Below are 12,626 nucleotides of genomic sequence, written 5' to 3'. Positions count from 1 at the left end.
CAAAGATACAGAAAATACTCCCTCAGAAGCTGGTGGACTCTTTCATTGGGTATATTTAAGAAGAGATTTGATGGCCATCTTCCAGGGATTATTTAGCTGCGATTCCTGCATTGCAGGGGTTGAACTCAAGCCTTTGGGGTCCCTTCCAACTCCACTGGTCTATGATTTTAGGGTTGTTCCTTTGTACCTCCTTGTAGTTCACTAGGCCCGTTTCTGTTTCAGTTGAGCGGGGAGGAAAAGAAGAAAGTGCCTTTGTTTGCAGCTACTCAAGGCCTGGCTGTGACAGGCAATTGTGTTCACTAGGTTTCCCCAAACCCACCCGCTTCTTCAGCAGCTGCTGGTAAATATCCTGCTACTGCTTCCAGCTCCTGGGTCCTAATGCCTACAGGCGCCTTTACATTTGTCTTAAGGGCTATTTGCGTTGGAAAACAGCTATTGTGGCTCTGAGGCAGGGAGTTGCTGGGTGGAAAAGACAGGCATGCCCTTGCAGGTTTCACATGTGTATGGGACAAGGGGGTTGCAATCTAGTTGGAAAAGGAAGTAAAACCATCCAAAGTTGCTACAGTGGTGGCGGCGGCAGCTGCTGCTCTGGCAAGCCACAAGGGAAGACCATAACGACCCACCACATGTAACATCTGTATCTTCTGAAGTCTCTTGTTTGGGGAAGGACCACACCTCAATTCTATTTTATTTTTTTAAAATAATATTTATTAAAGTTTCCAGAATAAAAAAGGAAAGAAAGAAAAAAGAAAAGGATACATTTTACACTTAATTTCATTGACATCTTTCCAGGACTCCCCCCCCTCCCCCTCTTGTATTCCATTTTCATTAAATTAATTCCACAAATTCTTACCCCAAATTTTAAAACCTTATTATAATTATAATTAGCCCATTTATTCAAAATTAATTTATCTTATTTAGCCATTTCTCTTTATATTTTTTATACTTCCCTAAGATCGACCCCAGTTCCCTTCCACGAATTCCCCTATTTTTATAAAACAAGAAAAAAAGAAAAAAAGAAAAGAAAAAATATATAGTTTTACAGCCTTTGGGTTCCAAATCTCCCTCCCCCCTTTCCCGGTTTCGATCCCCAAAGTTCATCCATCTGTCTACTGCCAGCCTGGAGAACCCACGTCCATGTCTAAATCTCTCTCAGTTCCACTTTGCCGTCTTTTTGGTAGCTTTTAATTTCAGAAAGTCCAATCTCGGAGAAACTCTCAGAAAAGATCATTCTTCTTCCATCCAGACCTCTGTGTTTAAGAGTATAACTCAAATTCTGTTTCTTGATCCTTTTAAAGTCTGGATGTCCCAAATGTTCTAACTTCAAATTTAGTCCAGCTCTTATTCCTCAGGTTTCTTTTCCTGTTCTGCTGCAAAAACCTTCTAATTCAGAAACTTCTGGTTCCTCTACAGAGGCATTATTTATTCAGGAACATAAACTTACGTCAAGTCCCTTCCTTTCTTCAATAGATAAATCCATTGTCTCCTTTAGTGTAGAAACCTCTGTAGAAAAAATAATGCTTCGTTTTTGCAGCTTTCCCAAGAGATAACAAATCCTGCTCAATTTCCTAGTATTTTTCCACTTGCTGCCACTGTTGCAATGTCCCGAACTCCCTCTAGAGGGAATATGGTAACTTAGTTTCTTTCCAGATCAGACCCAAAAGTCAAATAACTTGTTGCCTTTATTTCCAATAATTTATGTCCAAATTGTAACAAATCTAACCAGCAAAGCCATCGTAACAAAGTTCTCTTTAATTTTCCTGCTTTGACAGCTACTTTGACAGCTGTCAAAGTTTCTGTGTCTCTTCACCAGTCTCTCATGACGGATCGCTCCCGGTTCCCGGGGGGTTGCATTTTAATTCTCACAGACCAATCTTCTCCTCCAGCACAATTGTAATTTCCCTTCGTGAAATTAACTTTTTTCAAATAAACAAGTTCATCTCTCGATCTTAGTTGTCAAATCCTTGCGTTAAAACTTCTACAACGGGGGGGGGGCGGACTTCCTTTTTGTACCTCCCCCGCTCGCTCCGAATTCGTAAATCAAATTTTTCCTTTTAAGTCTGATAAATTTACTCACAGGTTGTTCTTTTTAATCCAAAATTTTCAAAAGAAGAAGTCGTTGCTCTCCGTCGAATGGCATGCGGCTTCGCTAGGCAGGGGAAGCAGTGGACTCATACATAGCACCACACCCCCCCCGTCACCCGCTCCGCAGCCTTTAAAAAGGCTCCTTCGCGGGTCGGGGGGGCGCAAACGGTGCCTGCCGAGTCACCAAGTCCATGGGCATCACCGCCCATGGTTTTTGAGGGTCCCCGCGTCGCCGGCGTGGCAGGACCCAACCCCTACCCAGCAGGCTCCCTCCGGAGCTCGGAGGGAGTCCGCCATTCGGCGATGGTGCCGACCCGGAAGTCTGGACCACACCTCAATTCTAGAGCATCTCCCTTGCAAGCAGATGATCCCAGGTTCAGTTTCCTGCAGCATCTTCCGGTTGTGTTGGAAGAGACTCCCACCTGAAATCCTGGAGAGCTGCTGCCAGTCAGTGCAGACAGTACTGAGCTAGATGGACTAATGGTCTTGATTCAGTATAAGGCAGCTTTCTGGGTTTCTCTTCTCCCTGGGTTCAGTTCCTCTTTTTCTTGTTATTTCTCTGCTGCTACCCAAGGACCCCAGAGACCTGCTGGGAACAGAGAGCATGGCTAATTACCCTAATTGGGATGGATTTGTTGCTGTAATTGCCTGAGGAAGGCGAGGCCCTGATGGGCACCTGGGGGTGGCTGCAGCCTGATTGGAAGTGGGAGAAGGGCAAATTGGCTGAGCTGTGTTCTTGGGTGCCCTGGTTGGGGGAGATTTGGGGTGTTCTGCCATGGGGAGCGGGGGGGCTAAGTTCAGAACCTATTCCATCTCACTTGAGGAACAACCCTAGACTTGTAATAGAACAGCAGCATTTATATACAGTCACACAGACTCCCTTTCTTCATAAACTGTATTGGCAGCATTTAGACACACATCCAGACTCTCTTCTTTGAGAAACTCCCTCTCGATCCTCCCCAAAGTGGCCACTACACTTTGGCTGGCAAGGACTTCATTTCTGCCAAGTTTCTGCAATGCATCGCCCAGGTGAGGAGGTCTCTAGGAAAGGGTGGGGGGTAGGTTTTGCCTCCTAGCTGTGGCTTTCAGCAAGGCAGCTGCTCCATCCTCAAAGCTGGCAGTCTCTCCCCGCTTCCATCCCAAAGATGCCTTCCCTGGCCATTTCTCTCAGAACAATATAAAATCCTCCTAATGACTCTTCCATCTAGGGACGCAGGTGGCGCTGTGGGTTAAAGCCTCAGCGCCTAGGGCTTGCCGATCGAAAGGTCGGCGGTTCGAATCCCTGCGGCGGGGTGTGCTCCCGCTGCTCGGTCCCAGCGCCTGCCAACCTAGCAGTTCGAAAGCACCTCCGGGTGCAAGTAGATAAATAGGGACCGCTTACCAGCGGGAAGGTAAACGGCGTTTCCGTGTGCGGCTCTGGCTCTGGCTCTGGCTCTGGCTCTGGCCAGAGCAGCGATGTCACGCTGGCCACGTGACCCGGAAGTGTCTCCGGACAGCGCTGGCCCCTGGCCTCTTAAGTGAGATGGGCGCACAACCCCAGAGTCTGTCAAGACTGGCCCGTACGGGCAGGGGTACCTTTACCTTTTACCTTTAATGACTCTTCCAAGCTTTTTAAAAAAAGAAAGGGTAGCCCCCTCTCCCCAGGGGTAGTATGAGGGTGGTGGTCCCAAGTACCCCAGGTCTCCTGCCCCTTCACTCCACCCCGTCCTTTTCGTTTTGTTGCATTGCTGGTGAGACCCCCCCATCACCCACCACCTTAATTTATCTCTGTACACCTACACCAGTCTATGCCAATCAGTATTGTGGACCTGCACCCCAAGTAGTGCCCCTCTCCACAGCAGCCTAACCTTTTGTCCCATTGCAAGATGTTTCATAGGTGGAGAGGAACTTCCAGCTGTTGAGCGGCACATGCAGGTCTTTCTGATACCAGAGGTCTGCCTGAAAAGATTGAACTGTCAGATCCTTATTGTAAACAGCATACAGTCTTTGTTGGGGGGAAGGATGGAACTCCTTTCCCCATCTTTTATGAGGATTATCTTAAGTGCTCTGATGCCTTTACTCAAAGACTCCCTGAAGCCAGCCTTGGTGACTGTGCCTCATCCTGCCATGTGTTCTGGGCCCCATGTGGGGAGAGCAACCCTCGGTTGCCCAGAGCATCATGGAAGCAAACACCTCCTTTCTCCCACCACTCCACTCTACCTGCTGGTTGGTGCCATCTCTGCCTGGGCGGGGAGGAGGGCTCCCCAAGGGGCACCTCTTCTGCCAGCACAGGAGGAAGACATTGCTCAGACAGGCTTCTAGGGCGAGGTAAGTGAGCGCAGCTGGTGGGTTCCTTTGGGGGACTAGCTAAGGAAGGCGGGAGGGGGGTGCATGCTTGAGAGTGTGTATGTATGAGAGACCTGCCTGCTACAGAGGGGACTGGTCCTCTAAATGTATTGAGTTGGGCTTCTGAATGAGACAATCTATCCCTGGATGAAGCAGAGTTGGTTCCTCAACCTGCATCCTTAACGTACGATGGGATCCTGAACGAGCAGCGATCAGGTGGGGTGGAGGCCCTCTGAAAGAAAAGACATTCCCCAAACCGTACCAAGCTCCAGCTCCTTAGCTGGAAGGATGGTCTGTGGATTATACATTTTTTCTGGATTAGAACTTGAATGCTTTGGTTCCTGAGGACTCCCCTGAATTTGCAGCGCTTCCTGGAGGTTCTAAGAGGGTTGAAACCAAGCAAAGGAACAGAGCATCGTGGCATGAGCTTTGGTGTTCAGTTCCTTTCTGGCAGACCTCTGTTTTGGGAAAGTGAATGGGCTGCACTTCATCATCCAAACTGGTATCTTTCTCAGATATGCAGTGCCTTTAGGGAAGAGCCCAGGCCCTGCTTTTTCAACTAATGGCTCAGCTGGTCCCCCAAGCTTCCAAAGTGGTTGTCAAGAGTGGTGGGGATGACCCAGGGCTGAGATGATGAGGTTTTTTGCTGACTGTTGAGTGTAGGTTGGCTGGCCGGAGGTGCTGGTAGGATATAGGCTTCTGTTCTTGAGGGTTTCTGTCCTTGATGCCTGTCTACAGCTTTCCCATTTTTCCTCTGGGGCTCAACCAAACACAGGGTTGCTGGGCCAACGGCACATGTCATTAGCGAGGAGCCCTGGGCCTCTGGGCGTGTCATTTTCCAGTCTCCATGGCAGCCACTGCTTGGGGACCTGCAGGGGTTCCTGGAACTCAGCCCACAGCCTTCATAGGTCTTTGTACTTGTTGCTGCAAGTGCTCTTACCCCTTTGACCGCTTCACCAGCAGCTGCTTTAATGGCCTTAACGAAGCACCACAAGAGATCAAGGCCTTGGAGGGTTATCAGGCTAAAGGCTAAGCAGATTTGACCAGGGAATGAGACACAGAGCAGCCAAATGCTCAGTGCGAGAGCTGTTGTTGCTGGTGGGAACAGATAATAGAATCATAGAATTGTAGAGTTGGAAGGGACCTCAAGGGTCATCTCATCCAACCTCCTGCAATGCGGGAATGTAGGAATCTTTTGAAGGATGTTGACTGGTGGTCAGTCTTCTTGGTGGCACAAGTCAAGGTCCCACAGTGGACCAGTGAAGCTTCAGATGGTATGGACTCCTTGAATTTAGCCTGCGCAATCCTGCCAATATGCCCAGCGCAGATAATGGGGGTGCCCCAGAGATGAGGCAGGGGCAACTTCTGGTTACAGGAATGTGCTCCCTGGAGGAGGCTTGCCCATGGCTGACTCTGTTGTGTTTTCTGCACCGATCAGAGACATTCTCATTCTGCCTTTGACTTACTGACTGTGCTTGTTAGATTTTTCTATGTTCTTGCATTAAGTATGTATTCTGTCCTGCTGGTTCCCCCCCCCCCTCTATTTTTCTTGGGGTTTCCTTGTTAAATCCTTTGTATTTGTTGCTAAGCCCCCTGAGAATAGTTACACTATTAACTGTTTTAATGACTTGCTTTAATTAAGAAAACATTGCAAGATTTCCCAAGGAGGAGGTGGGGGGGGCGTGTCTTCCAACACTGCAGGGAAAGGCTATACCAGCAACAACCCATAATGGCACTTCCTGTCCTCTTGGAATCTGGAATAAACTTCACATGGAATAAGATGCATGAGACTAATTGTAGGAGACACAAGAGAATCATAGAATCAGAACTATGTAGAGTTGGAAGGACCTCAAGGGTCACCTAATCCAACCCCCAGCAATAGATAAAGTGATCCCGAGCTGAAGCTGCTCACTCCCCCCCCCCCATCCATCAGTTTGCAATCAAAAGCAGCCAGACTTTCCCTAAGACTTGCTCAGTGTTAGGTTTTGCTGAGTCTCTGAACAAAGAAAGCTTGGCAGTTACTAAAAATGCACCTCAATGTGCACAACTTGATGCTCCAAATTGGCACTTACTTTCTTTTGTCAAGAAAGCTCTTTAGGTTGAGGTAACTATGCCTTTTCCTTTAAAACATAGCAAAACTACATAAGAAGAGCCTGCTGGATTAGGCCAATGGCCCATCTAGTCCAGCAGTTTTCATTTTGTGAGGAGAGATCGTCATCTCATCACCGCCATCTGTCTTAGTTTATTAGACTTGCCTGCCGCAAAGGTTAGTTCAGGCACCAGGAACTGCCCTACACTGTCTGCCGTGAAGAGAGCTGCAAATAATTCATTCAGGTTCTCTGCAGCTCCTATGACTCCTGCGGTGTATCCCCCCACTGTCAACTCTCATCTTGTCCCCGCTTCGTCTCTAGCACACTGCCAACTAAACATTCACCATGTCACTCTACCAGAAAGTGACACTCCACCCATCTCTACACTGGCTCCCTGTCTGCTCCAAATCCAGGATGCACCCCCCTGCAGAGCCTGGCATGGCCTTATTCCTTTGCTGCTCTCATAGCTAAAGGCCTCTCTGCCTGTGACCTTTCCACAGCCTTCAGCCATCCCAAGGTCTCCTCCCTCCAGCAGCTCCTCTTGCATGCCTGGAGCTGCCTCCCAGGATGCCTGCCTGCAAAACCCCATCCCTGGCTTTCTGCAATGAAGCCCAAGGCCATGCAGCCAAAACGGAGGCATATCCAGCTTGCTTGCTTGCTTGCTCTCCTCTTTGTGGTCATATTTAAGACTGGAAGCTCATCAAGGGAAGGTGCTACCCTCCTGTAAAAGCATCAGACACACAGATGACAAAACACAGAAATAATGGGGAAGGGGGACGATCTTCCATGCGGGTCTTCTCCTTTTGCTGGGTTTGTTTAGCACTTCATGGCTCAAAATTGGCAGCATCTGTTCCGGGAGGTGCTGCAGGGCTGGGATATGGCAACAGACTGAGGCAGTGAAGCTGTTGTGAGGGAAGGGGAACAGCAGCCTGTGCATAATCACTCTCATAGAGAAAGACCCAGCTGACTTTCCCCAGGAAGGCCAGGGTAATGTCTTCTGTTCAGACTCCCTCCAGTGGATGTTACAGTACTTGGGGCAGCTCAAGTTCTGTCCTTGCAGACTGTGACCAGATCCAGATGCTCTGCACTGGGGCGAACCAGCTGGCTCCAACTATACTGACCAGGTGGAGAAAATGGCTTGGCAGTCCAGAGCATCTCCTTCTGCCTTTTCTCCTTGAGTGAGCCACTTTTCAAGGGTCCACTGGCAACCGCCTTCCTGACTATTGTGGGCACAGCTGATACCCTGATCAGATTCCTAGCCAGTGATTGCACAGCCTCATTACCTGGATGAGAAGACCAAAACAGAGGAATGTGCAAAGGGCCCTGCTTTATTCGACCCATTGCTCCTAGTGAACTGAGATAGGTCCTGCCAAGACCTTGTATAGGATCCTTTCTACAGCTTTTGTCTTGAGTTTAGGGGTTGCTTGCATTGCCTCCTTGTGCTTGGGGTGTGCGTGCTGAGAAATCTAAGAAACGCATACATACTGTATGTTCCTTCCCTGTTGCCCACTCTGCAGGGACCTACAGGATTAGATCCCCTTGTCTCGAGATGGCATGTCCCAACAACCACCGGATTCTCCCAGCCCAGGGTAAGAGGCTTCATTGTGGTGGAATTTCTGGCAGAGGTGACAGCCTGACATGTGACTCGCTCCATGGCGAAGGTGATATTTGGAAGACACAGAGTGTCTCCTGAGCAAGTCAGAGGAACCAGGGTAGTATTGGGGAGTGACTGTTTGTTGGATTTCTGCTTGCCCAACCATCTGGTAAAAGAACAAGAGCCCCACCCTAAAGAACGGACGGAGGAAGAGGGGGCAGGGGGGAGTGCACCGCCCCCGGCACCACGATCCTGGTGGGGTGCCATCGTTGCTGCCCCCCCCCCCGTGCTGGCTGCCCACCCCCGCAGGCAGTGCGCCATGCCCCCCTGGACATGTGCCAGCCATGCCCCCGCCTGCTCTCCACCCCCGGTGCCGGAGCATGAAGCTCCGCCACTGCCCTAAAGAACAGTGGTCTGCAGTGGGATCCATCAGTGACTTGATGGGACATTGTCTGATGGTCCCCTACAGTGAGCTGTGGGTGACAAGAGGTGCCTTTTCTCTCTGCCTTTCAAGAAACAAACAAACATGTTTTTTCCATCTGCAGGCATCTTTCTCCTCTGGGTTGTTCTACACTTCAGCACTTGGAACTCTTGTATACTGGCAGGTGAGAGGGCTGGCTGGCTGGCTATGTGCTGGGAACGGGAAGGTTTTGTGTAGGGCACAGCCCCTGGGGCACAGGCTGAGGAAGAGGCGGATCCTTGGAACTTCCTGCCACTTTCCTATATGCAGCTCCTGAAACATAAGCATGGCTTCAGTTGCAGTCAAGGCTTCTGCTCCACTCAGGAAACCATTATCTGGAGCAGAGACCTCCTTGGCTTGCACACCAAGGGATTTAATAATAATAATAATATCTTTATTGTCATTGCCCCCTCTCGGGGACAACGAAATTACTTGGCTGCTCCATCCACCCAGGTAGGGCACTCCACTCAAAATCAGAACAACTATAAAAACAGTAATTAAAACAATACAGTATAATACAGCAAGGAAGATTAGATTTACTAACCTCTTGCTTCCTCTTTCAGAGCCTGGGCCCATTTCAGGAGCACCCCTCGTCCCCAGCAGCTCAGCGAACAGCACAGGCATGATGAACGTAAGAAACTGACCCAGCATGACATTGCTGTATGTGGGGTGTGTGTGTTGGGCATTTCCCAGTTGGAGGTGATGGAATGGGAATGTGTGGGTGGGGGGCAGGCATGGAGTGTCTGCTCCTGGCTGGCTGCAGCCCTTTGGTGAGAAGGGACGTCCCGCAGATGGAAGTATTCATTGGGCAGGTTTGTATGTGAGAGAGATGAACCAGGAAATGATTCAATTGGGAGGCCCAAGTGGAGGTGGCAGGTTAGGTCCAGGTCGCAGGTGAGAGGTGCTACTAGGGCAGAGGATGCTTGGCCTTGGGAGGCCAAGGCAGCTGTCTAGTTCTCTTGCCATGAAGGTTCAGCTCTATCTCCCTCTGCAGCTCACATGCCAGAGCTTCCAGTGTTCCGGGGAGCGATGCTACCATGACGAAGCTCATGGGAACAACACAGAGACCTGCCACAACGCAACACACTGCGAGGTAGGGAGCCAAGAGGTGTTGCCTATTTGAGCGGGTTGTTTTAAACAGTTTTAAAGTGTTATATGTCAATTTGTATTTTGTATTCATATTTTTTAGGTTTTATAAAGTTGATTAATACTCTATAGCCTTTTAAAATGTGTTTGGGAGGTATTGTTCTGATGTTTTTGTTTTAACTATTGACTTGTGTTTTTACCTTGTATTTTTATCCTGTGAACCACCATAAGATCTTGAAGGGTGGTACAGTATATAAACCAATAATAATAATAAAATAAAGCCCCCCTCCCCCGAAGAGGCTGCAAAGGACTGTGGGTGGCCTTGGCCTCCATCCTGGACTGTGTCCTTACAAGTGGGGGGGGGTCAGCTAAGGTGGGGCTGTGGGGTCCAGCCACTCCTGCTTCTCTGCATGGATCATAATGCAGCGATGGTCAGTTGTCAGCCTTGCCCTGCTAACCCTCTGGTGGGTCTTGCAGCTCTTCCGCCTCAACACTACCAGCTACTCAGCCCGGTGCAGCAGTGAGTGTGGGGGAATCAACGGCACCGACATGTGCATGCAGAACGGCACCATCAGAATGAACTTGTGTTCGATGGAGTGCTGTAGCTCCCCAAACTGCCTGCTCCTCAACGCTACAGCCTACGGTAAGCTCCCCCAATGGGAGGCCTCTTAGGATGCTCTGCTTGGCAGGATTCCCTCTCCCTGGGGAGGCTGAGCTGACCTATGGGGCTTCTGGGCTGCCTTCGCAGAGAGGCCTTTCTTGGCTCTGGGGACTCAGTCCCTGGAGCAGCTGAAGGGCAGGATTTCAGCCTGCAGCCAGCCTCTCTCCGACCTGCCAGTCTGGCATGACAGCTTCTCCCGTCGGTCAAGAGGTCCTGGGGGCCTCAGCCAGCTCCTCCATCTCTCATGTCTCTTCTAGGTGATCTGCCACCCACCACCACGCCAGCGCCCACCACTACCACCACCAAAGCACCTCCCAAAAATGTAGGTGTCACTTCATGTTCTGGCAGGGATGGCTTGTTTGCTGGCGGGGCAAGTGGGCAGGTGGCATCCTCAGAGTGGGTGGGTGGATGAGTGGGAAATGGTTCTTTTCCTATGTCCTCCCTCCTGCCCAACACCCGGACTGCACACCCACCCACCCCACAACACATTGGATCAATCATTCAATTGATGAGCTGTTAAGCAGAGGGGGAAATCCCTGGGAGCAGGAAAGAAGTTGGGCCCACCTCCTCCCAGAAGAGTCTGGGCTTTTTTGTGGGGTTTGTCTGCCTTGCCTGCCTCTCCTTCCTTCCTGACAGCCATGGATGGCTCCAGGCCATCCAGTCCAACCTGCAGAGATGTGTGACTGTCTGAACCCAACTTGACAAATGCCTGCGTCCTTCTGAACAGTCCTGATTTGTCTGGGGATTTGGCTGAATCCAGTGCACAGCCCTGGTGTCCACAATTCAATGGCCTGCCTCTCTTTCCTCCCTCGCTCCCTCCCTCTGTAGGGGAAAGTGTGCTCAAGCTTCACCTGCCACGGAGAAGGATGCTACAAGGGACAGAAGCACGCGGCCGGCTGCATCGTGGGCTTTGATTTTTGCGAGGTACCGTTCCTGAAATGATAACACCCCCCTCCAAATGCCCAAGCTCTTGTTCTGCCCTCTGAATGAAGCCCTTCCACAGGGCAGGGGCCTGAGGTGTTGCTGCAGTGTCTTAGAATGCAGCTGGAGCCTTGTAAGCTCCTTACAAACCAGCAGGAGCTGCGTGCCTCAAGAGAGCAACAGGTACCACAAGGCAAAGTGGAAGGGGGTGGGCAGTGGCCAAATGTACACCCTGATGGCTGTCGTGAGGATTCTGAAATGAGAATAGTTAGCTAAATGGGTGCTGGAGCGTCCAATGGAAGTATGCTTTTTAGGACGAGAGATCTGAAGTCTGAAGAAGAAAGGGGGAGGCCCGCCAAATCCCCATCAGCAGCCCCGAGTGCCAGCTGCCCTCTGCAGGCACCCTGCTTGATCCTGGGCCCCCACACAGCACCAACGCCTGAAACAGCAGCCAAGCTGGTTCCTGTGTCTGCTACTTGTGTGGGCCAACACCTGCTCCTTTCTCTCCTTCCAGATGAAGAAAACCGGCCCCCACTTTGTGGCTGGATGCAGCAAAGTCTGCAAAACGGCTGGCCCACCCTGCTCCGCGGGCTCCAAGGTGCCCTGCTACCAGGAGTGCTGCCCGGCGATGCCCAAGACCAGCTGCCTGAAGCTGGATGGCAAAGTGCACTTCAATGGGGCCAAGCAGATGGCAGCCTTCACTCCCCTGCTCCAGCTGCTGGCGTGTGCAGCCATCCTCAGCCTGAACTATGCTCTCCTGTTCTAGGCCAGGCACAACTGAAGCTGAGCTGGCCTGTTCGGGTCCTTAGGTGGTGGCAAAAAAACAACTCTCCTTTCTCTCTCTCTCTCTCTCTCTGCCTTGGGGAATCCACTTGGTTTGGGCCTTTCTCATGAGGCCAGCAAATGCCTTCCCCCCCTTCTCTCCTTTTTCTTCCAGGGCCAAGTGATTTATGAACCTTTGGGCTGTGTGAGCTTGCAATAAAGGGTGATATATAAATCGAATAAATAATAATAATAATTTAGCTCAGACCTACATAATCAAGAGCCCTTTCCTTCCCTCTGCCCTGGTCTGAAAGATGGCAGGAGATCTGAGCTGGAGCCAGCAGGTCACAAGCCTGATCCTGGGGGCAAGTGACAGAAGCGACAGGAATTCTCTTTTGGATTAAATGGGGGGGGGTGTGTCCTTGGTTGGTATCTATCAAGGAGCAGCTATTTAACTGTTTGGAGGCCGGTCCAGGTTTGCAGAAAGCTGAAGGTTGCCTTCTATTATTTGGCAGAGTCTCAAGAGCTGTACAGGGAGTCTCTTATCAGGATAGGGAGGTGAAGGAAAGGGGGTGTTTAAACTAGAGTGACCCTGTTCTCTCCTGGCTTCCTGCTAGCTGGCTCTGTGAACCCCCTTCTGGC

At 50.5% G+C, this 12,626-nt stretch overlaps 1 protein-coding gene across 1 annotated transcript; it reads left to right on the top strand.

Moving 5' to 3' along the window:
- Positions 1–4,000: 4,000 nt before the first annotated feature.
- LOC307222893 (uncharacterized protein) lies at positions 4,001–11,988 on the top strand (the record flags this gene model as incomplete). The annotated part of the gene is made up of 9 exons (XM_079988488.1): positions 4,001–4,392; positions 8,018–8,089; positions 8,640–8,699; positions 9,118–9,185; positions 9,549–9,647; positions 10,118–10,283; positions 10,559–10,623; positions 11,130–11,225; positions 11,737–11,988. The coding sequence occupies exons 2-9, from the start codon at positions 8,050–8,052 to the stop codon at positions 11,986–11,988; spliced, it is 846 nt and encodes a 281-aa protein (XP_079844614.1). The 5' UTR covers positions 4,001–4,392; positions 8,018–8,049.
- Between the last annotated feature and the right edge of the window lie 638 nt (positions 11,989–12,626).

This window comes from Podarcis cretensis (assembly GCF_951804945.1).
Source record: "Podarcis cretensis genome assembly, chromosome: 8".
Lineage (NCBI taxonomy): Eukaryota > Metazoa > Chordata > Lepidosauria > Squamata > Lacertidae > Podarcis > Podarcis cretensis.
This window is presented reverse-complemented; position numbering and strand designations above follow the sequence as displayed.